General features: G+C 43.7%; 1 protein-coding gene across 1 annotated transcript in view; it reads left to right on the forward strand.

Moving 5' to 3' along the window:
* Positions 1 to 27,798, forward strand: part of RYR3 (ryanodine receptor 3) — a 470,522-nt gene that overhangs the window by 323,187 nt on the left and 119,537 nt on the right. Inside the window, exons 41-48 of the mRNA XM_044925248.2 lie at positions 949 to 1,063; positions 2,486 to 2,615; positions 3,838 to 3,941; positions 5,746 to 5,881; positions 17,195 to 17,375; positions 18,813 to 18,918; positions 21,546 to 21,666; positions 27,020 to 27,189. Coding sequence (XP_044781183.2) covers positions 949 to 1,063; positions 2,486 to 2,615; positions 3,838 to 3,941; positions 5,746 to 5,881; positions 17,195 to 17,375; positions 18,813 to 18,918; positions 21,546 to 21,666; positions 27,020 to 27,189 — 1,063 coding nt within the window. The remainder of the gene's footprint in view (positions 1 to 948; positions 1,064 to 2,485; positions 2,616 to 3,837; positions 3,942 to 5,745; positions 5,882 to 17,194; positions 17,376 to 18,812; positions 18,919 to 21,545; positions 21,667 to 27,019; positions 27,190 to 27,798) is intronic.

The following is a 27,798-nucleotide window of genomic DNA, read 5'->3' on the forward strand; positions in this document are numbered from 1 at the left end:
AGACTTTTATGGAAAGAGGAAGCAGCTGCAGAATTAGCCTTTCTCCCAGCCCTTGTGGTAGACATAGCTCCACTAAAACCTCGTGGTGTCTCCTTTTAACAGCTGCAGCCCTCTGGAGAAAGGGATATGCGCTGAGAGTAACCACGTGCAAGGAATTACACAGCCAGGCCGCAGGCTGCCTCTGTATTTTGATTTGCCTGCAGCTTTATTATGTGAATTTATGTTGAATGACTTAAAAACGTAATTCTTTTTATGTTTCATTTTGATCATTTTATTGAGTGTTACTGTCCCAAAATATTGTTGGCACCTAATACACAATTGCCTTAAGAAGAGGGTACAACCCTGCCCTACCATTTGGATAACTAAAGTACATAGAGACATAGATATAAGGACAGGAGAACAAAAAACAGAAGACCCTTAATACACAGAGGAAGAGAATTCAGTGGTTTGGGCTATCTCAAAACTATCACAAGCAAAAAAAAAAAAAAAAAAAAAAAAAACAACAACTGAGGGGCAGCTACTTAATGTCATCAGAAGGAAATATTTAAAAGAAAAAAAGTAGAAATAAATGATCATAAGATATTCCTATCAGCTAAAAATGGCCCTCTACATATATTCCACCAACCTAGTACCTTCTGACCATCTTTCCAGCAGATGGCATGTACATTAGAAGTGAAAATTTTAGTCCCTCGATCATGTCCGACTCTTTGTGACCCTATGGACTGTAGCCTTCCAGACTCCTCAGCTCCTCTGTACATGGAATTTTCCAGCCAAAAATACTGGAGGGGGTAGCCATTCCCTTCTCTAGAGGATCTTCCCAACTCAGGGATCAAACTCATATATTAGTTCACCCCGAATGTGTGTGCATGTGCATTTGTGTATTCTCAACCCTGCATTGCTGTAGCATTGAAATAAGCAAGTGCTGACTTCTCTCTCCGATTACCCTAGAGACATAATGAACAACAAGGTGTTTTACCAGCACCCCAACCTCATGAGAGTCCTCGGCATGCATGAGACTGTCATGGAGGTGATGGTGAACGTGCTGGGTGCAGAAAAGTCACAGGTAATGCTCCAAGGAGAATTTGTCTCGAATTTGACCCCTGCACATGGCTGGTGCCCACTACCTAGTGATTCTTCCCGGGGAGGGCATGGGGAGGAGCAAGGAGATGGGACCCAGCCAGTGTTAACAGTTCTCACTCATTTCACTGGGCTGCTTAGTCTCCTTCCCATCCTCTTCTGCAGTCCTGCTCCTTCCAAGATGGAATTCCTCCGGGTTCCACTTAGGAGCCTGGTGTGTTTGGTGCTGTGTCAGAAGGCAGTTCTAAAGGAGAACAGGATTTTAATAACAATCCTGGCACTGTTGTCACTGGAGGGTACATGTTTTCTGTCTGAGCCAAGCTCCTGACGATGTCGATTTCCTAGCCAGCACCGCCATAAGGGGCTGGGGAGCTCCTGCTGCCAAGGGACAGGGAGTGCCAATAGGGCCCACCTGGGCAGGTAGTGCACCTTGTCCAGGTCCTTCTCAGAGTCAGAGAGGTTCTAAGGCAACAGAGAGGGGATGTTTGCCACCAATATTGACAGGTGAGCGTTGTGAAGGAAGAACACAGGAGCCCCATTCGCCTTGCTCCTCATTTGCTTCCTTCTGATCTCTCAGGAAAGTGGACTCTCCCCAGAAGACCTCTGAACAAACATCTGTGTGCCTCAGCAAGCAGACAGACTAACTTTTAGAATCCTACTTCCTAGAGCACGTTCCATGATTCTAAAAGTGGAAATCAAGGGCTTTCTTGGATCCTGAGCCAAGGTTAACACTGACACCATTTATTGAGCATGATTGATCAAACAGAAGATGCGGCCAGACCCTGGAGATGCTAATTACTTTGTTAAGCAGAGAAGCCAACCACTTTTGATGGTAATAGAAGTTGGCACTTTGGTGCTAAATTGTAAGAATCATGTTATGAATGCTCTAGGAGCACATAGGAGAGTGGTGATCAAGGACAGAAGTAATTGGGGGAGGCTCATGTTCTGAAAGGGTGGTGCTGTTGAGGCTTCTACAGCAGTAGAGGCCAATCTTTACCCAGAAGACTCAGGTTTGATACAGTGCTAGGTCTTATTTTCTGTGATCACCCATCTCCTTTTCTGTCCCCTCCCTTCCTACTCAGAAACAGTGGTCTGATGTAGGGTTGAACAATTTCACATAACATCTGAGGATGACTAGAATTCTGGCTTGACATCTATTTTTTTTTGAAAGAAAGATACTTCAGGAGTTATAATTAGCTCTCGATATTTTTAGAAGCCTCTTCTTAGGTGTCTATTCTCTGTCCCTCCTATGAAAAAGTCTTGGAAACAACCGGAAGCAAGGAGAAAAAATTTTTTCCCAACTGTTCACAGCTTGCAAGGCTCCCATCTAAGACTCTTTGAAGTCAGCCTTTTCAGAAAGGCTTCATGATAGATTCTTCCCCGTGAATCTTTCTACTTCTCCCTACAGATTGCCTTTCCAAAGATGGTTGCTAGCTGTTGCCGCTTCCTGTGCTATTTCTGTCGAATCAGCCGACAAAATCAGAAGGCCATGTTTGAGCATCTAAGTTACCTGTTGGAGAACAGCAGTGTCGGCCTAGGTAGGTCATGTTATAACTTCTGCAGTTGGCTCAGGGGTTACCCTTCCCCTGCTGGCCACTTAGGCAGTAAAACGAAAGAAGTCACATGTGTGCTATCGTATTTTTAAATAGAAGAAGGAATCCTGCCTGGTCTCAAAACATGTGAGATAATAATAATATGTTTCTGCTCTCCAACCTAAGGAGAGAAGTCGCTGCCAACCAGCCGTGGTGACGGTAATGATGACGGATTTGTTTTGGCTTAGGCACACAGTTTATAGTCACACAGTTTTGCCTCCTCTCTCTGGGCACCCGGGGTTCATGAAATGCTACCTGAGATTATGGATGCAGTCTGGAGATCCAGCACCTCCCAGCCCATTCAGCGGACCAGGGAGCAGTGCTAATAAGACCAAGGTCATGGATCCAATCCCTTATTGGCAGGCTGGCTGCAGGCTATATGCCTGTCCCATCAGCTAACCAGCCAGGGCTTTCATAGCTGCAAGGCAGACAGGCCAGGAGCAACTATGGACAAACAGTGTAAATCCAACACCACCGCTAGAAAACCAGTGCACGCACTTGCCTTACTCACTCTTCTGTATGTAAACTAAATGAATTTGTGGAAGACGCAAATACATTATATGCACGTGAAATCTGAAATCTCAGGTTTCCTGTTTATCAGATGCAACCTCATGGGGTTGCAAAAAGGGTTGGACACGACTTAGGGACTAAGCAACAACAAGCTTAGACTACCCAACCTTTTTATAAAATGCCACCTAAAGTTTTTCTATTTTAGCCTAAGAACCAAACAAAGGGAAATGAAAGACAATGTTCGTGACCTGATATAATTCTAAGAGTTGAGGTTATTTTTAAATTCTAGGTATTGACCCCAGCAATGACCAAGTTATGTGAGCTTGGTTATCAAGTGACATCTGAGACTTTTGAATGGTCACCAAACGAGGGCCCAAGAACTTCCATGTTAGAAAAGCATTTGAAAATACACGGTCCCAGTTGCTCCTATGAACTGATTTTCTAACTTAAGCTATATTCACGGTCAATAATGAGTGTGGGGAGGAAGGATAGAAAACAAAGCTGCTCTTGAATTGAGCGGGCAGCCCCCCTTTGAGGACAGCGATGTGTCCAGGTTTTGCGTTTGCTGACCTCTCCTGGCCATTACTGTGCACTGCAACCTCAGCTCAGCGCCGGGTGGCCTCTTTCTCCCTCTCTCTCCCCTTCTCTCCTTCCTCAGCTTCCCCCTCCATGAGAGGATCCACCCCGCTGGATGTGGCCGCTTCCTCCGTGATGGACAACAATGAGTTAGCGCTGGGCTTAGAGGAGCCAGACCTCGAGAAGGTAATTGGCCTTGGGGAGGTGCTATGCTTGCTGTCCCCTGCTTATAGCGCAGCCAAGCCAAGGAAAAGCAGACCAAAGGCTGAACCTCCATCAGAACCTCTTCAGTGTGTAAGGAAAGCATGGCGGGATGTGAGTCCTGGGAGCCATGTGATAATTAGGACCAGAGCATCTCCTGTGGACAGGACTTGCCAGCTCCACAGACATCTTCACCTTCCTATCCTGTCTTCACTGTTTCCTTGACTGCACAGCTGACGAGACGGACAATGCACTTTCTCAGCTTGAAGGGGAACCATCTAGTCAGGAGGAGGGGGACAAGGAAAGGGCTGTTCACTGTGTGGTGGGTTTGGGAGCAGCTAGGAGCGGGCATCTGACCCCAACAAGGGGATCGGGAAGGGCTCTCAGCAAAGAGGTGACCCCGAGGGTGGGCAGAAGCTACTCAGTCATGTTGAAGACAGACATGTGCCAGGAATGTTTGAATTTCAGAGAAGAGAGCATGGTGTGCTTGAACTTGAGAAAGCTGGCTGTGACCAGAGCCCTGAAGCTTGTGGGGAGTGCTGAGAAGGGAGGAGAAACAGAAATGAATGGGCCCTATGCTGCCATTGCTGCAAACCGCAGAGGTCCATACATCTGTGGAATCACTGTGTGCCAGGCCCCACTCAGAACTAAGTCACGTGATCCTCAGGACAAGCCTTTTTATCATTGCCCCAGTTATAGGAGAGGAAACTGAGGCATAGAGAGATGAGGTAACATCCTCAGAGTCATCGGGTTCGAGTGTCAGAGCCAGGGTCGAAAGCTCTGGGCTCTAGAGGCCGTTCTGTTACCTGTGATGTTGTGGGACCTCACTGTAGAGCCTCGAGCCACAGAAACCGCTGGAGGGCTTCAAGCAGCGGAGAAATACGACACAGGTTTTTATGTTCTGGAACACGTCCTGGTTTTAGTAAGAAGAAGTGATTGGACCAGAAGCAAGACAGACCCCACCCCACCCCACACACACATGAACTCAGGAGCTGTGCACCCAGCAGCGAGTTACGTGATTGCTGTTCTGTGAATGCCCTGGGCATTCCTGGCCTCTGCCTCTGAGGGGACAGAGTTTAGTCAGACTTGGCTATTCATCCATTTAAATGGCAATAAATAGCTCAGCTTTCATTTAGGTGATATGATGCTAACTGACACCTGTATTTAAAGTTAGGTAATGATTCTCACACGATAAGACAGTGCCCCAGGGTGCTGTGCTCAGCAGCCCACCCTCAGCCACATTCACCTGTTCACATGATAACTGCTTATCCGGGACCCTGAGTCTCCCTTGGAAGGGAGACCAGGAGGCAGGGAGAGGAGAGAGAGGGTACCCGGGGAAGTCTGTAGAGGAGAAGGAGGGCCCACCCAGTCAACCAGTGACTGAACATTTTGGTTTTGAAATCCCATGGTCAAATGAACAGGGCCAGCCTGCATCCACCATTGTCTCCCCTGTGGCACCTTAGTTAGGCCTACGTTTAAATGCCATGTCCCTCTTGCCAGAACTTTTAAATGGTATGTCCCTCTTGCCAGAACCGGGAAATCATAGCATATGGCTTATATCTACATAGCAGTGATCATCAGTCTTGTCAATTGCTTGGAAACAAAAATGAGTAGAAGGTTCCAATTTCAAATCTGCTCAATTATTTACTTGGAAAGTAGTGGGCTGTCTCCAGCTTCTAGAGAAATGAAAGCCCTTCAGTTCCCAGAATTGTGCATGCCTTACCAGCTATATAAAAAACTTACATTAAAAAAAAACCTAGGCACTTAACTTTTGTTTTGTTCTTGGCAGGTGGTGACCTACTTGGCAGGCTGTGGCCTACAGAGCTGCCCCATGCTTCTAGCCAAAGGATACCCTGATGTCGGCTGGAACCCCATTGAAGGAGAGCGCTACCTGTCCTTCCTGAGGTTTGCCGTCTTCGTGAACAGTGAGTCTCAGTTTCCCATGCCTCTCAGACCTAGGATGGCACAATCACAGAGCGTACTAGGAAAAGGAAATTCTTTGCACTGCTTCCTATCCATAAACACGGTAGATTGTATAGGTAGGTGGCAGCTGATAGAAAAACCTCTGGGACAATCAGGCTAGACAAGGATCAAGAGTGGAATCCAGTGGAGAGAGTCCTGAATGCTAGGACCAGAGCCTACAAGGAGCTCACTACATCGGCCTGGGCTTGTCACCTCTTCGTATCTCTTCTTCTAAAAGAGGGCGCTTGTTAATATCCTTGTTTCCCAGAATTAAATGCAAGTGTGTATCTAGATTCTTAGAGTTTTGAATGGATGGATGAATGGTTGGATGGATGAGCGGATGATTGAATGGATGGATGAATGAATAAAAACATGGAAGAGCTGATAGCTGTTAAAGGTAACTAAACTCCAAGTAGGGAAAAAAAAAAAATAAAGAATTGCAAAAGAAACCCTAAATATTCTTCTTCTTAATGCAAACCACATCTCATTTCTACTGAATTCCAAGTTGACACAAATTTTGCATTTCCACTAGTTTAATATGCTGAATTGATCACTGAGGAAGGCTTTCTTATCTCTCCTTGCTATTCTTTGAAACTCTGCATTCAGATGCTTATATCTTTCCTTTTCTCCTTTGCTTTTCGCTTCTCTTCTCTTCACAGATATTTGTAAGGCCTCCCCAGACAGCCATTTTGCTTTTTTGCATTTCTTTTCCATGGGGATGGTCTTGATCCCTGTCTCCTATACAACGACACGAACCTCTGTCCATAGTTCATCAGGCATTCAGAGTGAAAAAGTTGGCTTAAAGCTCAACATTCAGAAAACAAAGATCATGGCATCTGTTCCCATCACTTCATGGGAAATAGATGGGCAAACAGTGGAAACAGTGTCAGACTTTATTTTTCTGGGCTCCAAAATCACTGCAGATGGTGATTGCAGCCATGAAATTGAAAGACGCTTACTCCTTGGAAGTTATGACCAACCTCGATAGCATGTTCAAAAGCCAGAGACATTACTTTGCCAACAAAGGTCTGTCTAGTCAAGGCTATGGTTTTTCCAGTGGTCATGTATGGATGTGAGATTTGGACTATAATGAAAGCTGAGCACCAAAGAATTGATGCTTTTGAACTGTGGTGTTGGAGAAGACTCTTGAGAGTCCCTTGGACTGCAAGGAGATCCAACCAGTCCATTCTGAAGGAGATCAGCCCTGGGATTTCTTTGGAAGGAATGATGCTGAAGCTGAAACTCCAGTCCTTTGGCCACCTCATGCGAAGAGTTGACTCATTGGAAAAGACTCTGATGCTGGGAGGGATTGGGGGCAGGAGGAGAAGGGGAATGACAGAGGATGAGATGGCTGGATGGCATCACCGACTCGATGGACATGAGTTTGGGTGAACTCTGGGAGTTGGTGATGGACAGGGAGGCCTGGCGTGCTGTAATTCATGGGGTCGCAAAGAGTCAGACACGACTGAGCGACTGAACTGAACTGAACTGAATATGCTGAATATTGCATAAAATGAGTAGTTTCTTAAAACTGTTGTACCTTGTCTCCAAAATTGTGTTATGATATTAATACTAGCTTACTTGTATTTACATTATAGTTACAGTCTCTCCCTTTTCCCATTTTGGAGTTTCTGGCTAACAAACCTAGCTGCGCTAGTTGAATGATTGCAGAGACGGATTTCAGCTAATAAGCAGTCATGCCGATTGTCCTGTGAGAATTCACCTAAAAATGTATTGGTATCACGCGGTCATTGTCTTGCCATGTGCTCTTCTTGTCTCCTTCTCCCCAACCTCCTGCTTATTTTCCTACATCATAATGCACTCTGTTCTTAATATTTGAATGGTTTCCAGTGTCCCGGTTTTTTTCCTTTCTTGACTTGGTCACAGACCTTGAGATGTTTGTCTTTTGTCCCCCTAGGGCTTGTCCAGCCAAGTTTTCAGGGATTTGTGTTTTCTGCTTCCCTCTGCATGTTCCATACCTACTATCTGTTCATCATCAGCATTGCTAAACTCTCATTTTCTTCCTCTGCGGCCAGTTTCAGAGTATCCTCTGATAGCCTGTCTTACTTCTAGTCCAGATGATTGCATATCCCGAATTAATGCAGAGTTATTGTGGTAATAAGGGGGATTTTGTGTCGATTTTAAAGATTCATCAGTTCAGTTCAGTTTAGTTCAGTCCCTCAGTCACGTCCGACTCTTTGCAACCCCATGCATTGCAGCACACCAGGCCTCCCTGTCCATCACCAACTCCTGGAGTTCACTCAGACTCACGTCCATCGAGTCAGTGATGCCATCCAGCCATCTCATCCTCTGTCGTCCCCTTCTCCTCCTGCCCCCAATCCCTCCCAGCATCAGAGTCTTTTCCAATGAGTCAACTCTTTGCATGAGGTGGCCAAAGGACTGGAGTTTCAGCTTCAGCATCATTCCTTCCAAAGAAATCCCAGGGCTGATCTCCTTCAGAATGGACTGGTTGGATCTCCTTGCAGTCCAAGGGACTCTCAAGAGTCTTCTCCAACACCACAGTTCAAAAGCATCAATTCTTTGGTGCTCAGTTTTCTTCACAGTCCAACTCTCACATCCATACATGACCACTGGAAAAACCATAGCCTTGACTAGACGGACCTTTGTTGACAAAGTAATGTCTCTGCTTTTGAATATGCTATCTAGGTTGGTCATAACTTTCCTTCCAAGGAGTAAACGTCTTTTAATTTCATGGCTGCAGTCACCATCTGCAGTGATTTTGGAGCCCCAAAAAATAAAGTCTGACACTGTTTCCACTGTTTGCCCATCTATTTCCCATGAAGTGATGGGAGAAGATGCCATGATCTTCATTTTCTGAATGTTGAGCTTTAAGCCAACTTTTTCACTCTCCTCTTTCACTTTCATCAAGAGGCTTTTGAGTTCCTCTTCACTTTCTGCCATAAGGGTGGTGTCATCTGCATATCTGAGGTTATTGATATTTCTCCCGGCAATCTTGATTCCAGCCTGTGTTTCTTCCAGTCCAGTGTTTCTCATGATGTACTCTGCATGTAAGTTAAATAAGCAGGCTGACAATATACAGCCTTGATGTACTCCTTTTCCTATTTGGAACCAGTTTGTTGTTCCATGTCCAGTTCTAACAGTTGCTTCCTGACCTGCATACAGATTTCTCAAGAGGCAGGTCAGATGATCTGGTATTCCCTTCTCTTTCAGAATTTCCCACAGTTTATTGTGATCCACACAGTCAAAGGCTTTGGCACAGTCAATAAAACAGAAATAGATGTTTTTCTGGAACTGTCTTCCTTTTTTGATCATCCATCGGATGTTGGCAATTTCATCTCTGGTTCTTCTGCCTTTTCTAAAACCAGCTTGAACATCAGGAAGTTCACGGTTCATGTATTGCTGAAGCCTGGCTTGGAGAATTTTGAGGATTACGTTACTAGCATGTGCAATTGTGTGGGGCCACCAAATTCTATAAATAGACTGTATGATACATACCAGATCCAGGAAAGACCCATTTATTCATCTTGGCCAACTTCACAGGAAGATCAAGGGTTTTATGAGTCAGTTAGTGGGACTGTCTACTTGGGTTATGAAGGTTGAGGAATCCACTGGCTGTTTTCTTACCTGGATGGCCGAATTCCAACACTTGCTTTTGCTTACGTGGCACAACCATATTCAACTAAACTCTGAATCAATATGTTCAGTCCACCCTCTTTGCTTTCAGATTGTTTTATGCCTTTTTAATATACTCTACAGTACAATTTCATAATGCAGTAAACTCCTGCAAATCTATTAGACCATCAGTAGGAAGCTATGTGCACTTTAACCTTTATTGTGTCTCTTATCAGGTGAAGGTCACATTTGGTTTTGGCAAAGATTATTGGCTTCTGCTTTGAAAGAATTGACAGTCTACTAAGGGAAACAGACATGGACAGAGGTCACTATGATAAGGAGTGGAGTAAGGTAGGGACAGAGTACTAGTGGGTTTCATGAGGGGACACTCACATCCTGTTGAGATCAGAAAAGGCCTCTTGGGGAGGTAATATTAGTGATGAGCTTTGAAGGGTCAGATTTCCAGATGCTAAGATACAGGAGAGGAGCCAGTTGAGCAGTGGCCTGAGGGCTAAAGCTCATGTGCTCAGGAAACACAGTGATCAGCTGGTCTTGGAGGATAGATGCACGGATGACAGTGCTAAGAGACAAGGTGTAAAAGGTAGGCAGGCAGTTCTGATGGGGAGAATTGAAATGCCAAGCTGAAGAGTCTAGTCTTGATTCAGTGTGCAGAGAACTGGGAAACCTTTTCATCAGAAGAAAGACTGGCAACCACTGGGAACTTCTGTGCCCAGATTAGGATAATGAGTTTCTGAATTGTAATGGCAGTGATGGGAATGGGCTAGAGGAGATCCATGTGAAATAAATAATAGAGACAGAATTTATAGGACTCGCTGGTGGTGAGGATTATAATGGCTGGGTCCTGGGTATGTTGACATAAGGAAAAAAACAGGTCACTTTAGAGCTTAGAGATCTAAGGGAGAAAAGAAGTAAGGGTGGTCAGAAGGACAAAGTGGTTGGAGATGAAGGGTCATGGGCTTGTGTGTCTTGGGGAATAATTTTGCAGTGTGTGACCCCTCAGATGGAGATGCCCCAAATTGAGGCTATAGAATAGAGATCAGTCAGGCAACAGATTGGGACCAATTGGGCTTGCAGGTCACCCACAGTTGAAATGGTAAGAACAGACTGTCCAGGGGAGAACATAGAAGAGAGCAGGATTCATATGTGCAAACTGGTTCATTTCTATAACAACCCAGTGAGTTAGATATAGTTATTGTCATCATTTTATGGATAAACACCTTGATGCTTAGAGCCATTAATAAGTACCTTTGCCAGAATCACACAGCTAGTAGATGTTTGTGAGGATTTGAACCAGAACAGTTTGGCTCCAGAGGCCAAACTTTACTCAAACCATTATATAGCATTGCCTTGTAAACACTGTCTCCCTAATGAACAAGGAGAAACAGCATTTTCTCCTTTGAGTTGATCAAAAATTGTGGAATTGTTTAATTTCTGTTTGGTGCTAGTGTTTGTTTAAAAAAAAAAAAATTTAAAGCCAGATCAAAAGCCCTTGCTATATCAAAATAATAGAATTAGAAATTTCTTTTCTAACATTATTTTAGTAGTTTCTCTTAATGTTGGTGTTAAATCTTCTTAAACAAGATTTGTTTTTAAGAGAACTTCTTAAGGCACATAATTTTCTCCTCTTTATTTTTATTAGCTTGCTGGAAAACCTTGGGTTGTGTTTAACTCTGGGAGGATTAAAGTTGAGAGGTTTCTATTAACCCGGCAATTACAAACTTTATAGCCTGTCTAGACACAGATGTGTCTGGGTGTGTGATTAATCCCTTTCTAAGGTAGATACCAAGTAGGAAAAGATTCCTTACAGAGCCACAAGAGGAAGGGGAATTCCCTGGCAGCCCAGTGGTTGGGACTTAGTGCCTTCATTGCTGAGGGTCCAGGCGCAGTCCTTGGTCAGGAAACTAAGATCCCACAGACCATGTGGCACAGTCCAAAACAAAGAAGAAAAAGAAGGGGAAAGGAAATCTGTGCCTCCGTAGAGTCCTTGGAGCATTTTAGTGTGTCTTCCTCAGGCTGCAAACTTATCTGAAGAACACAGCGTGTCCAGCTTCACTGAATCTGTTTCCCTAGGCAGCTTGACCATAACTCGGACGTCCATCATGTGACATGTGAAGAGGGCATGAGGGGCTGTGAGAAGTGACAGGAGACATGCACGAGAAGCTCTACCCTGAAGTCACTGAAAGTCAAAGCAGCAAACAGAGCAAACCTAAGTAAAATGATCAAAATCATTATATACATACTAAAAAACTCAACTGCACCCACCTCCATAGTGACACACGTGGCTGTTGGCAGGCCAAAAATGATGGTGCTTATTGGAATCTTGGAATATAGGAATGCCTGGGGAAGAAGGCAGATGTTGAACAACATCCTGAGGAAAGAAACGGATCTAGTTTAACAGAGTAGTCAGGGGAGAGCATACTGAGAGGTGTTGAGCTGGGAGCCAGAAGCCTTTTAGGGTATGACATTTATATCTCAATAATGCTGAAAAAAGGTCTTTTAGGATCAAGAATACAAATTTAGCATGTTAGCTTTGAAGGGCATAGTAGGTACAGATGCTTAAAAGAATCAGCTGGTTCTGTATTCATGTCTTTAGAGTCATAAAAAATGTAATAACCACTCTTCATTGTGATTGGTATTGATGACTGGGGATGGTTAAGATTAAAATGTCTAAGATTTTGTTCTTTTTTTTTTTTATTGTATTAGTTTTGCCATTGTCAAATTTATAATCCTAGGAAACGGACAGCCTCAGTTCTTGCAAACAACAGCTGATAATTGCGTTGGTAATGCAGTGATGGATAATCACCCTCAGCATTCCATTTGATCCTTTCAAGCCTCTAAAAGATACTAACAAGAGGCTTGAGCATACAGGGTTAGATAATTCAGACATGGACCGTGTTCTCATTAAATACACAGTCTAGTATGAAAAATACAGATACCAAAACATTCATTAATTACACTTGTGTACAATGCTTTAAGAAAGAAGATGCAGTGTTTTGGAGGATTAGATCCTCTGGAACTTTCAAGTTTAAGCCGATCCTCAAGGGCAAAATGGAATTGCATAGGTCAAGATTTTATGTCAAAGGAATGGAAAGGAAGAGAGCATTCCAAGCAAAAGAACTTAAAACAGGGATTGTGGTTAGAATACAGACAGTAAGAAAAGCAATGGGCAATCATGACATTCTTATTAATCATTCCTGTGATGAGAATGACTGCTTAGGATTAAAATGGGGAGAATCATTCCGTTTCCATCTAACTTCTCAGGAACATTGAAAATAAGGTGGTAAAACGAAGAAAGTGTTGAGAGACTTTGAAGAGAAGCTCTGTGAACATGCACAGTTATTAAGCTTATTATTCATTTGGAACTCCAGCAAAAACACTGTTGTAAGCCCTTGGGCAAAACTAGTTTACCTCAGATCTCTCTCTCCCTTGAAAAATGCCTTTAAGATCAGTATTCCCCTTCCCCCTGGGGATTTGCTTGGCAGCCCAGCTTACTGAGCTACAGGTAATTAGAAGAGACTGTTCTCTTCTCTTCTAATCAGACCAACCTTTCTACCTTGTGAAACCTTCAGAAATCCTTTTCCTTGGTTCCCTCTCCAATTAGCATCAATGGTTGCACTTCAGTTCCTTCCTCTTGCAGGGTACTCTCTGCATCCCCCACAGATGACCAATATCCAGTGATCAAGCTATAGCTTCCTGGATCCATTGTACCAGCCAACCTAATTAGCTTAGATCTGGCATCTGGTCCCATCACTTCATGGCAAATCGATGAGGAAATAATGGAAACAGTGAGAGACTTTATTTTGGGGTTAGGGTTAGGGAAGCTCCAAAATCAGGGTTTGGGGAGCTCCAAAATCAGTGCAGATGGTGACTGAAGCCATGAAATTAAAATATGCTTGCTCCTTGGAAGAAAAGCTATGACCAACCTAGACAGTATATTAAGAAGCAGAGATATTACTTTGTCAACAAAAGTCCATCTAGTTTTTCCAGTAGTCATTTATAGATATAAGAGTTGATTTATAAAGAAAGCTGAGCGTTGAAGAATTGATGCTTTTTAAGTGTGGTGTTGGAGAAGACTCTTGAGAGTCCCTTGGACTGCAAGGAGATCCAACCAGTCCATCCTAAAGGAAATCAGTCCTGAATATTCATTGGAAGGACTGATGCTGAAGCTGAAGCTCCAATACTTTGGCCACCTGATGCAAAGAACTGACTTATCAGAAAAGACCCTGATGCTGGGAAAGATTGAAGGTGGGAGGAGAAGTGCACGACAGAGGATGAGATGGTTGGATGGCATCACTGACTTGACGGGCATGAGTATGAGCAAGCTCCAGGAGTTGGTGGCGGACAGGGAAGCCTGGCGTGCTGCAGTCCATGGGGTCGCAAAGAGTCGGACACAACTGAGCAACTGAACTGAAGATATAAGATTCAGATAAAATAAGGCTACCTTGGCAAATGAATTTCAATAGCAAACTCAATACAGAACTCACAGTCTTAATTCTTCAAATCCTTTTGGACATTGTGGTCCACGTTCCATCAAGCTTCATGACACTGATCACTTTGGAAAGAACAAAGTTAATTTTAGCATACTGGTTAAGACAAGGGTTGACCCATAAGTGTTTCCATTCTGAGAACTGAAAGAATCTGAGCACAGTGTTTAAATAAGCTTGACTAATAGGGTTGAATTTTTTCCTCCATTTTTGACACTTAAAATGTCAAAGTTTTAGCTTCATTATTCTTGTAATAGGAAATGACAACTGGGAGTGTAGATATATGTGCTACCTGATAGGTGTTGAAGGCCAACAATATTTTATTTTTTTTTTTAATTTTATTTTATTTTTAAACTTAACATAACTGTATTAGATTTGCCAAATATCAAAATGAATCCGCCACAGGTACATCTATAACTAAAAATACTTGCTTTCAAGTATTTTTCTTGAGTATACTGATTCTCCTGGTGCTTTTCTTTAAGTATCCCTCTGTGAATAATCTCTATCGTGTATAAATGCTAGGTTGACCTCATGGTAAAACATGTCCTCAGAACTAGCATCACTTCTTTATCTGAACTCCTCTGTAAACAGTACAATGTCAACCTCCCCTTGGGTTCCTTTCCTTCCTGATTCTTTCCACCATATCATTATTGTGACTATTTTACCCTTTCAGCATCTCCTGAGAATTTTCTTCACGTGGATTCTGGTTTAGTTAAAAACAAATTCTGTTTTGATACTATATTAGATGAAACTTGAAGAAAAACTTCTTTACAAAAAAATTTAGTCTCTTCTTGAAGGATTGAGCTATAAAATAGTGAATGCATGCTGTTGGGCTGTATAAATTCAGTTTAATGAAACTCTATTCTGAATCTAATTACACGGTTCTAAAACTTATGTTGGTGTATACTTAACAATCTTAAATTTTACCTGTAGTATAGAAGGTCAAGTGATAAGAAAGGATGTCAGCAGGCCACGCTTAGACCAGGAATACTGGTAGACTGTCCAGGACTGTGAGACACAGCAGTGTGTTCACATGTGAGTTTGAGTGGGCACAAGTTAATTTCAAGTATTTGGAAGCAAGCTCAGCCCTTCTAATGCTGTGGACATGATGGAAGAAATCTCTGCACATGAGTAAGACTAATGGACTCACCCTAAAACTAGAAGAGGCACAAGTATCTCAACAGGACAAATGAGACTTGGTGAGCTGGTGCAGTATGCCTGCTCACACAGGGATTTGCTAAAAATCTGGAGGAGAAGCCACGCTTTATACGTTTCCATTCTAGTGCGCCGTTATAAGTTGATTCATAAAAATGTTCATAGCACAGAACTTAAACTCTTGTGATAGTTTTAAAATACAGCTATAAATTCTTCCTTGTACCTCCCTCCAAAAGACGGAGCCTAGTTCTTCTGCCTTTGAGTGCGAGCTGGATTCAGTGAACCACTTCTCATGAATAGGATATAGCAGAAGAGACAGCATGTGACAAGGTTGTAAAAGGTATCTCGGCTTCTCCCTGACGCTCTCTCTTGGATCCTTTGTTCTGTGGGAAGCCAGCTGGCATGTCATGAGAACACTCAAGCAGCCCTATGAAGAGGTCTCATGGTGAGGAGCTGAAGCCTCCTGCTCACAGCCATGTGAGTAAACATGGAAGCTGATATTCCACGTCCAGTCAAGCCTTCAGAAGACGGCAGCCCTGGCTGACATTTTTACTGCAGCCTCATGGGAGATCCCGAGCCAGGGCCGCCTCGCTTAGTCACTCCCAAATTCCTGAACTACAAAAACTATGAGATAATAGTTAGTCTTAGCCTGTTAAGATTGAAGATAATTTTTAATGCAAGGATAAATAATTAATACAACAGGGCATCAAGATGAAATCTCTATTATAGAATTGAATCCTCCAATAATATCTAGTAATTTTATAAAAATATTTTTCTTCAGGTTTCATCCAGTACACAGTGTCAAAAAGCCTTGTCTTTGAGGTTTGGCCCAGGGGTGAATTCTCAGACGCAAGTTAAGGTTTTGTGTGAGACACTGAGACAGAAAGTATGTCTCATGAAATTGTTTGAACAAGCTGTAAAACTACTTTGGACTGTAAAACTGACTCTGAGAAGCATTGGCGATCCCTGTCCACATGTGGCGGTTCACTGCTTAATCACTTCCTTGGGAAGTGATACCCTGTCTTGGTTATCTACGGTTTCTTCCAAAGAGAAATACCAGCAAACAGTCATCCAGGCTTTAGCTCCCCACAGAGCAATTCTAAGAATAACCAAGACAACTTTACCAAGTAGATTCTTACCCAGATAAATGATTTCAGAAATGCCCTGAGGTCCATCCCCGAGAGTTTCCCTGGTGGCCCAGACAGTTAAGAATCTGTCTGCAATGCAGGAGACTCGGGTTGGATCCCTGGGTTGGGGAGATCCCCTGGAGAAGGAAATGACAACCCACTCCAGTATTCGTGCCTGGAGGATTCCATGATACAGAGGAACCTGGCGAGCTACAGGCCATGGGGTCACAAAGAATCAGACACGACTGAGCAACTAACACTGTCATCCCCAAGAGAGACATACCCCAGAGAGAACAGCTGAGGCATGTCACCTCTCCAGATGCTAACTGAAACATACCAGCTTGAGTTACCTTATTACCTCATCTCAAGGAAGCAAGGCAATACCTAGTAAGCACCCCAAGGGAGTTAATAAAGACATAAAGGTCCTCTATTCTCTAAGTCACTTGTGAATTAATCAGTAATCCATGGTAGATGCAGTAGTCTATTTCTTGCCCTCTGAGGACCTAAATATACTGAAATAATGTGAACGGCATAAAATCCTGAACTGAGAAGCAAGACTCTGTTCTAATACTGGTTAATTGTACTACTTCAGATAAATAGATTCTGACCTAATTTATCAAAGCTTTCTCTGCATCAGTATTACCTACTAATCTTAAGAGTATGTGACAAGCTAAATCAAAACTGTCCTTCCAGCCTTATCAATTAGAAATCAATTCTGGGCAACTTCATCAGCAGTCCAGTGGTTAGGACTCCACGCTTTCACTGCAGGGAACACAGGTTCAATTCTTGGTCGGGAAGCTAAGGTCCTGTAAGTCACATGGCATGGCCAAAAAAATGAAATCAGTTCTGAGGTTGTCCCCTCCAGTGAGATGGTAAAAATGCCTCTTTCCCTTAGGTGAAAGTGTGGAAGAAAATGCTAGTGTCGTGGTCAAGCTGCTCATCAGACGCCCCGAGTGCTTCGGCCCCGCGCTGCGGGGTGAAGGAGGAAACGGTCTGTTGGCGGCCATGCAAGGCGCCATTAAGATCTCTGAGAACCCAGCCCTCGACCTCCCCTCGCAGGGCTACAAGAGGGAAGTGTAAGTGAATAGAATTGCCTTCTGGCCTCCGTATGGTTGGCGAGCTCCCCAATATTCTCAGTACACGGGTGATAAGGCAAGTGTCAATAACCTCTCCTTGGTAGAAGAAGCACAGGCTCCTTACAGCTGTTGCTCAAACAGCTTAGATCACTTTGTGAGCTTGTTATCTTGATTCTCCCAGTAAGCCTCATGATCAGTCTTATCTTCCCTGCCTTCCCTTTCCCCTGCTCCAGTCAGGTCAGTTGGCAAATCCAGAAGTCACAAGCTCAACCCCCACCACACCCCACCCCCATGCCTCCCTGTGGCATCCCCACCAGAGGAAACTGTATCTAGGCTAAGAGGCCTGGACCAACGGGCTCCAGTCACTGTCTAACTCGAGCCCGTCCCCTTCAGTGTTTTGAATCCAACTGTTTCACCTCATACCTCTCATACTTTTAAAAAGGAGGAGCAACCTCCACTTCCTCTTCTGAAAGTGTCTGATATTATTCCTGAGGTAAAAAGAAAGCTGCAGAATGTGAAGAAATCACAGCTCTACTAATCTTGGAATTTAACAGTTAAAGATATAGTTAGTACATTATCGGCCTTGTGACCTTCCTTTCACTATGTCTTGTGACCATTTCCCTTTTATCACGGCCTCTAGATTAGACCCCAGAATCTAGAAAAGGGATATAACTCAGCCTAGCTTGGGATATAACTCCAGCCAGGGGCTCTTTTTTCTTTTTTTTTTTTTTCTGGTCGTCATTTCTGGTAGGTGATCTGGTAGAGTTAGAACCCAAAACATAAGCTGTCCCAACTTCCTCATGTAACCTGAGAAAAACTGAGGCCCAGAGTCATATAGCTTCTTAGCATCAGAGCCAGGGCCTGAACTTGGCCTTCCTGACTCCTGTCCAACGTGCTTTCCATGTCTGCCTAGCAGGAAAATGATGGAACGGTTGGTAGATGTTTTGGACTTCCCTGATGGCTCAGACAGTAAAGCGTCTGCCTACAATATGGGAGACCCGGTTTCAATCCCTGGGTGGGGAAGATCCCCTGGAGAAGGAAATGGCAACCCACTCCAATATTTTTGCCTGGAAAATCCCATGGACAGAGGAGCCTGGTAGGCTACAGTCCATGGGGTCGCAAAGAGTCAGGACACGACTGAGCGATTTCACTTTCACTTTTCACTTTCTTTCACTTTGAGGGTCACAGTGCTGCTCCATGAGTGAGTGTAGTCTGCATGATCCACGCATGTCAGTTAAGTTCATGGGAATATATTTGGGTCATCTTAGCTTGCTGAGTTAAACCACCTCATTGACATCTGGGGGGAGAGAAAGAGTCCAGTGGAAAGGATGCATGATGCCCAGGGTGAGCAGAGAAAGTATTTCCATATCGTGTCTCGAGCATGGTGCCACCTGCATGACTTCCTTACAGCTCCTTGTGTGGCTTCTGTCTCAGCAGCACAGAGGACGATGAAGATGAAGAGATCGTGCACATGGGCAACGCAATCATGTCATTTTATTCAGCTCTTATAGACCTGCTGGGCCGCTGTGCTCCTGAGATGCACGTAAGTGATGAGTGCCCAGAGAGCAGCTTTGAGGGACTTGAATCAGGAACATGGTAGATGTCATGAAGGTCATTTCTTCTTCTGTCCCTGGCATGTGTGAACATGCCTTTCTCTCTATTCCTTCTAGCCAAAATCAAAAGTAGTTTCTGCCTCTGGTACCTGATTCTACAGCTTTCTGAGGAATGACTCCTGGGAAAATCTCTGTGTTGTATGATTTCTCTGTGACCCTAGTAGGGCATATCTGCTACATATTCTTGTTTCAGAAGCCTCCAAAAATTACATTTCCTTGCACCTCAGCCTGGTCACAGTGTGACCAACTTGATTTCATGGTTGTCTCTGTCAGGACACTCCACATGGAAAATCTTTTCTTGATGACCATGGTGTTAGGCATCAGGAAGATAGTCACGATTCATGTTTGATTATTTCCCAGCAGTAAGCTTTGCAGATATACTGGAAAAGATGATTCTATTTTTATGAGATGTCTTCTCAAACATTCAGTTGCAAACTGAATTTGTGTGTTCAAAGTTGTGTTTTCACCTTCCCTTTTTCATCTCTGCTGGGGGTGGAGACACATACTGGCCTTATTTCTCATCAAGTCTCACATTATTAAGTGAGAGAGGAAATAATTGCTGCTTGTAGGAAAACAGAAAAGATAGTTCCTTATATTTTAAAAGTACTTGGTAACTGTTTAATAGAACTTTGTTCATTCAGGGCTCAGGTGCTCTCTCCACAGTGTTCACTGCATTTGGATTATGCCAGTGTCTCCTAAAAGTACTTGCAATGCAGACTAGGGTGATATAAATACTGGTTTCTGGTATTGATGAGGTTATATATTTGGTCACAGCCAAGATAACAGTAGGTATGTTGTATTTAATGCTAATGACAAGATAGCATTGATTTAAGTAGTGGCTTTCAAATTCTTTTGACCAAAAAAATTATTATAACCATAGTAAGAAATTTGGGGTGGGCTAACAAGATCACTTGGGTTTTTCTGTAACAATTTGTTCCAAACAAACTTGTTGAGCAAATTAATATCATTTACATTGTAACCTAGTATACATATGTCCAGAAACAAAACTTATCCTTGCTATGGATACTGCATTCTAATAGTTTCTACTCTATTCTAATATATTTCATGCTTTTTAATGCTGGTGACAATCCACTAACTGATTTTACGACCCACTCGTTGGTCAAGACTACAATTTGAAAGATACTGCATTAAAACATAAACTCTTATCTTTCTTCCTGTATGTCATGTATTATCTACTTAACAATGTAGCCTGTTTGGAAATCCATCTACAAGCGTTTAGGGGAACTGTTCCAGTATGGAAGAATCTAGGGTAAAAGTACTGTGTGCTTTTGTGACCCCATAAACTGTAGCCCACCAGGCTCCTCTGTCCATAAGATTTTCTAGGCAAGAATACTGGAGTGGGTTGCCATTTCCTTCTCCAAAAACGTACTGTAGAGAAAAGAAAATCTAAATCTTCAAAGGGGAGGCTGATCAGAATTCTTAACTTGTAATAGTTTCTAGTTCCTACTGTGGAACTAGCACCTTACCCACATGGGCCCATCTTTCCATTTCTGTGCTGTTAAATAAAGGAAAATGAAAGGGAGCTAGGGAAATTCTCAGGTGTCCTTCTGTCTTAGGGTGGGGGTCAGTTCCCTTGATCACCTGTCATCTCTTCACAAAGCAGGTTACACAGTTTGCCTAGTCCCAGGAAGACTGGCCACCTGGGATAGCTAAACCCTCAGAGCCCCACCTGGGAGAGAGCTTCTTCCTTGCTTACTGCCCCTCAGATTCAACCTCATAAACACATACACATACTTCTCCCATGGCCCTTCCTGTGTGAATAAGGGGAAGGGATGATGCAGTCATCACTCACAGCTGCCCCTGTGCTCACAGCTAGGGTCACACATAGGTGTCCCCCTGTCTCTGATTCTGCAAGCATTGTGTCCCAGCATGTCACCCAGCTACCTCCTAGGTCGGCTCAGTCCTGAGCTCATGACACTTCCATTGCCAGCTAAGAGCCTGTGCCCAGAAGTGTGCCTGCTGCCCCCACATCCAGGAGGATATGGCTGTGTACATGCCCACCGTGGCCGTAAGAATCAGGTTATCCATTCCCATATAACTCTCTTGAGATGTTGAAGTTCTCTCTGACATCATCTATATCCCTCTTGTTGCCCTATTCTCAGCATTAATCAAACGTTTTTAGGAAAGCAAAACACCTAAGTCATGCCTACATTTAGCAGAATTCCAGGGTCTGGAATCATGGCCACATTGTCCCCACACTTGTCACAGCTACCTAGAGCTCCCAGGACTGCAGTCACACTGAGGCTCAACAGGCTGCCGTCACTGCTGAGACTACACGACTGTTGCTATCACAGCAGAGGAATCCACTTGCCCTGCTTGGCCAGTTATTCCCTCAGTAGCACCTCTTCTAGAAAATCAAGAGAAAGTGCTTCTTTTTTCCTGTGGCCACCCATGTCTAGAACAATTAGGAAGACACAGAAGTGTACCCATCCCATCCCCCAGCAAGGAGAATGATTTTACTGCTCAAGGTTTGAAGGTGGGGTGGAGTGGGCGTATGGGAACCTCATTTATCTTACTCTCCAACCCTACCTTGCAGCTTATCCAGACAGGGAAGGGAGAAGCCATCCGGATCAGGTCCATCCTGCGCTCCCTGGTTCCCACTGAGGACTTGGTTGGAATCATCAGCATCCCCTTGAAACTGCCTTCCCTGAACAAAGGTAAGGGAATGGCTGAAGACTGAGTCCTGCCAGCCTCGCCAGGGCCACCCGCTCTCAGCAGGACCCTGTGTGCAGTGCAGGGGTCCTCCCTGCCTCCTACTGCAGGGCAGGCTTCACAGGGACAGGATCTTGCTCTTTTTCTGGTGGTGAGGAGCTCTCTCCTCCCGGCTCCAGCTGCCTGCTTTTCTCCTCTGCTCCTTTGGGTTGAGACTTCCCTACTCCGTGTCCTGTAAATATGGCTAGCCCAGACCTCACTGTCTTCTGAACTCCAGTCGTCTGGAGGGAGGCTGGTGGACTGGGACCAACGAGAGCTCTCTCCAAACCTCCCATCTCCTTTGCCTCTGTTTCCCCAAACTGTGCAGCCAGCTGGGGCAATGGGAGGATAGGGTCTGACCCAGGCTCCTTTGGCCACAGTGCTCTGCGCCTCACGGCTGTGGACCATGAAGGGTCTTCTCCCACTGCCTCTCCTGACATTGGGCATCAGTCTGTGTTAACCTTACAAAACTTATACTATCCCCAAAACACAGAGGCTCTCCATGTCACTCCACCTACTATCCAGTTAGTTTCCTCCTGGCTGGTGGAAAAGGTGGAAAGATAGCATGCCACTGCTGCAGTGTTTCGCAAGCTGGTGTTCCGCGAGACATTTTGGTAAAGGATGCTAATTGCTGTACATGTTAACAAGGGGTTTGGAGTCAAATAAGTTTGGGAAATCTTGGGATATACCACATTTTTCTGTCTTTACTGAGATATAATGGACATATAATGTTGTATAAGTTTAAGGTATACAGTGTGATGATTTGATATGTTTATCAAAATAAAGTAAGTAAATGCATGCTTCACCTTGCATAGTTATCATTTGTTGTTGTTATGGTGAGAACATTTAAGTTCTACTCTCATAGTAACTCTCAAGTATACAATACAATATTGTTAACTATGGTCACCATGCTATACATTAGATTCCCCCAAACTTACTCATCTTATAACTGAAAGTTTGTACCCTTTGGCCAATACCTTCCATTTCCCTCCCTTCCCCCAACATGTAGTAACCATCAATCTACTCTCACTTTCTATGAGTTCAATATATAAGGGAGCTCCCACAATACTTGTCTTCCTCTAACTTATTTCACTTAGCATTATATCCTCAAGGTGCATCCATGTTGCTACACACGGCAGGATTTCCTTCTTTTATAGCTAAATAGTGTTACTCTCTGTGTGTCTGTGTGTGTCCTTATGTATGTATAGACCACATTGTCTCTATCCATCTATCTGTGGACACTTAGATTGTTTTTTTCTATGTGTTGGCTATTGTGAGTAATGCCGCAATCAACCTAAGGATGCAGACACCTCTTGAAGATACTGATTTTGTTTCCTTTGGCTATATATCCAGAAGTGGGATTGCTGGATCATTTGGTTGTTCTGTTTGTGATTTTGAGGAAACTCGGCACTTTTTCCATAGTGGCTGCACAATGTGTATTCCCACCAACAGCAAGGGTTCCCTTTTCTCCTTATCCTTGCCAACACTTTTTATCGCTTGTTTTTTTTTTTTTTTAATAATCATTGTGATGGGTGTGAGGTGATATGTCCTTGTGGTTTTGATTTGCATTTCCCTGATGGTGAGTCATGTTAAGCATCTCTTCATGTATTTCTTGGCCATTTGTATGTCTTCAGAAAATATCTGTTTGGGTCCTTTGCCCATTTTAAATCAGATCATTTGTTTTTGCTGTTGAGTTTTTTAGTTCCTTATATATTTTGGATATTAACTCCTTATTAGATATATGATTTGCAAATATTTTATTGCATTCTGTAAGTTGCCTTCTCATATTGTTGATGGTTTCTTTTGCTATGCAAAAACTCATTAGCTTAATTTGTCCCACTTGTTGATTTTTACTTTTGGTGCCATATATCCAGAAAAATCATTGCCAAGACCCTACCAAGGAGCTTACCCACTGTGTTTCCTTCTAGGAATTTCAAGTTTTTAACTATTTCTAGTCAACTTTTGTGATAAACTTTTGTGTAAGATAGGAACCCAAATTCTCTTCATCTCTGATTTTAGACAATTTTATTATAATGTGTCTTTGAGAAGATGGTTTGGGATTGAAATTTGAGGGTGACTTATTCACTTTATAAACTTGGATGTCCAAATATCTTCTCAGGTTTGGGAAATTCTCAGTCATTATGTCTTTAAAATAAGCTTTCTGCTTCTTTCTTCCTCTTTTCTCCTGGACTCCAGTGATAGGTAAATTGTTTCTCTTAATGGTGTCCCTTAAACCCTGTAGACCTTCTTCATTCTTTTTTTCTGTTTGCTGAATAATTTCAGATGATTTGTCTCTGAGTTCACTGATTCTTCTGCTTGGTCCAAAAGATGCTCTTTATTGAATTTTTCCATTTAGTCATTATATTCTTCAGCCCTAATATTTCTTTTCTGTTCTTTTTTTTTATGTTTTGTTCTATCACTTTGTTGAACTTATATTTTTGTTCTTGCATTCTCTATATCATTAATTTGTTTATCTGGATTCTCTTGTAGCTCTCTAAGCATCTTTAGAATAACTATTTAAAATCTTTGTCAGGCAATTCATGCATCGCTGTTTGTTTGGTTTCAGTTACTAGGTATTTACTGTATTCTTTTCGTGGAACGTATTTCTCTTGTTCTTCATGAGCCCTGTAGCCTTGCATAGGTATTGTGCATTTGAGGAAACAGTCACCTCTTCCAGATTCTATGGACTGACTTTGGTAAAGAAAGACCTTCGCCTTCAGGTGGGGCTCTTCTGGTATAGGAATGTAAGGCAACTTCAGGTCCAGACACACAGTGTCTTGTTGACTTGGGCCCCTGGGGTCAACAATATTGACAACTGCATGGTCCTTGGCCAGTGCTGCCTGGGGTCCTCCGTGACCGACGGGGCTGTCAGGTCCCTAGGCAGTGCTTCGGTCTAGCAGCTAGGGACCAGGGCAGGCAGTGGTGGGGGTGGCCAGGGCCAGTGGCACACACACTTGCAGGGACCAGCTGCAGATTCACAGGTAGTGGCAAGGGTGGGGCCAGCAGCAAAGACCAGAGCCAGCTGTGGGTACACTGGCACATGGGGAGACCCTGCTGGGTCTCACCTGGTGCATGTACAGCAGTGAAGGCCCAGAATCGGAGCTGGGCAGGCAGTGTGCGGGTGCACAGCTGGGGCGGTAACCCTGCAGCTGAAGGAGTCTAGATGGTGTCTCATGCTTGCACAATCACAGAGGCCGGGGCTGGCTGCTGGTGCAGATTTGGGGTTCTGGCTGTTGCTGGGGAGCAATGGGGAGAGAGTCAGGTGAGGGCACCTGTGAACACACAAACCCATGGGACAGAATCCTGTGAAATCTGGGTTTTGTGGTGGCTGTGCTGCTTTTGGTTTCTTCAGTGGCGAAAGCTGCTGGGTCCTCCGCAAGCAGGTCACTGGGAAACACCGGATCTCCTGCTGTGTGGCTGATACTGGTCACCCCTGCCCTTCTTTCCTGTTCCTAGGTGTCTCTAGGCATCTCAGCTTTGCCAGTCTCTGGGTGGAGTGAAACCAAAGCTGGCCCTTCATGCAGTGCCCCAGAAGGCTCTGGAAACCAATCACACACCCTACTCTCACTAACTGGCAAAAGAAACTCTTTCTAGTTGAGTTTCCTTCTTGGCACTGAGCAGAGCCAGCCTGAAGAATGCGGGCAACATGAAGCCACCCTTTCCTCCCTTTTTGTGCACTTACTCTCAGATGTTTTATTCCACTATATTCATTGCAAGGACTGATGCTGAAGCTGAAACTCCAATACATTGGCCACCTGATGCAAAGAGCCAGTTCACTGGAAAAGACCCTGATGATGTGAAAGATTGAGGGCAGGAGGAGACGTGGGCAACAGAGGACGAGATGGTTGGATGGCATCACCAACTCAATGGCATGAGTTTGAGGAAACTCCTGGGGATAGTGAAGGACAGGGAAGCCCGGTGTGCCTCAGTCCATGGAGTCACAAAGAGTCGGACACGACTGAGTGACTGAACAGCAAGTGTTGCAGCAGTTTATTTGGTGGGGCCCTCCCTAAGCCCTCCAAAGCCGTCCCAAAGCTGGTGTTGCCCATGGATAGCTGATCTTTGGGGGAGATCAAGCTTGTGGTCTCCTACTCCCCCCATCTTGGTGACGTCACTCTTGAACGCATCACATTTTATAACTTCATGAAGCCTCTGAGAAACCATGTGGTAAAGAAGATAAATGTTGAACTCAGTGTTTCCCAAACTTTTTGAACACAGAACGCTCATTAGTATCCCGTAAAAGTACTGTCTTTTAGACAGTATACCGGATATTTGAGATACTAATTCAGCCTCCCCTCTTCATAAACAGCTCCCACTAGTGCTCAGGGAAGGAGACGCAGGCAGCGTCCTGTCTGGAAGGAGTCCTCTCCTTGCTCTCCCAGAGTCCTGCATAGATGCCTGGGCTGAATTAGGTTTGGGACTGGATAGCACCAAATGTTTGCAACTCTCAGGGTGCCCTATGAAGTACAGAATTTATATAAGATGTGACTTTAGCTTGATCATTCTGGAGCTCTCTTTTCTAGTTTTTGGTCTTAACTAAACTGTGGGAGGAAGACTTTTTCTTTTTTATCCCCTTTAGAGATCCTTTTTGTTCTCCACGTCAAGAAATTTTTTTTTTTTTTTTTTGCTTCATGGCATTTTCCTCACTTTATCTTTGACCCTTTTTATTAAAATAAGGTTACAATTCTTGGATGATTTCCTGATCTAAATTTCACCTAAACCAGATAATACTCACTAAATACGGAAAGAGTATGTCCTCAGTGTTGTGCTATTTAGGTTGCAATGCTTATAAGCATGACATACTTTTCAATTTAATCTGCCTTACATTTTTCTCCCTCCCTTTTTTATGCCATCATTGAACAAAGCAGTAAATCAAGCCCCGACTCCTGGCATTTGCTCACCAACCTCAAGCTCCCAATGCGATATCGCTGAGCATAGAGTTGGACAGAGAATTCACATAGCACCCTGCTGTACTGAATTTCCAACATACAAATACAATAGATGTAAATAAAATCAAATGTATATTATAGGACAGTAATTGGGAAGTGATAAGCTTTGAATATTTGTCATGTTTTAAAATATACTTAATTACAAAGTATAATTTTAATAATGGACATATCTAATATCGGGCTCACTAAACTCCTGAAATTTTAGCTATCAACTCTTCCAAGCCAGTATAAACTGACTCTAGCACATTTTATTATTTCAAAAATTCCTATTTCTTGTCAGGAGAACAAGCCATAGACAGACAAGCTCCATGTTCCATTTGAGACTGTGGAGACAGAAAAGAGAATATGACATTCTCTGTGTTTCTTTCAGATGGGTCGGTCAGTGAGCCAGATATGGCAGCCAACTTCTGCCCTGACCACAAGGCGCCCATGGTACTGTTCTTGGACCGTGTGTATGGCATCAAGGATCAAACTTTTCTGCTCCACTTGCTGGAAGTTGGATTTTTACCTGACTTAAGAGCCTCTGCCTCTCTAGATACAGTAAGTGGTTAAAATGAGAAAATTATTATTGGAATTAGAAGTGAAGTTTCTATCCACTCCCTGATCACATATTAGTAGCTTGCTTTAAAGGGTGAGAAAATAGAGAAACAAGAAACGGAGGATCTGAATTTCCTGGTCCAGAGACTTAAATGTAGGTGAACTGGACCTGAGATATTCAATCGAGCTCCGTCCAGCGCAGTGTCCTTTCCTCGGCACTGTGGTGGTGGTGGCAGGGAGTGGTGCTATCCTGTGTATTGCAGGGTGCTTAGCATCATTCCTGCCCTCTGCTGGTACTACACACCAGTAGCACACCCCCCAAAGCAATTCACCAGGTGTACCCTGGGAGACACTCACCCTCACATGAGAACCATGGCTCTATCACTTAAGAAGAAGGATGGCTGGTAAGCATGATAGGCTGGAAATACTCTTCCTACTCTGACTCCTTACATTATATGCACTGACCATCAGGAAGGATAGTGTGAAGATCAGGGCATGACAAGGTCAATATAACAGGCCAAGTACAAATCCAAATTTGGCAGTCAAGTGTGAGGTAGGGTGATCCATCATCGACAGACATCAAAACAGGAGGCCCAGGAGTTAGAAAACAAG

The sequence above is a fragment of the Bubalus bubalis genome, chromosome 11 (assembly GCF_019923935.1).
Source record: "Bubalus bubalis isolate 160015118507 breed Murrah chromosome 11, NDDB_SH_1, whole genome shotgun sequence".
NCBI lineage: Eukaryota > Metazoa > Chordata > Mammalia > Artiodactyla > Bovidae > Bubalus > Bubalus bubalis.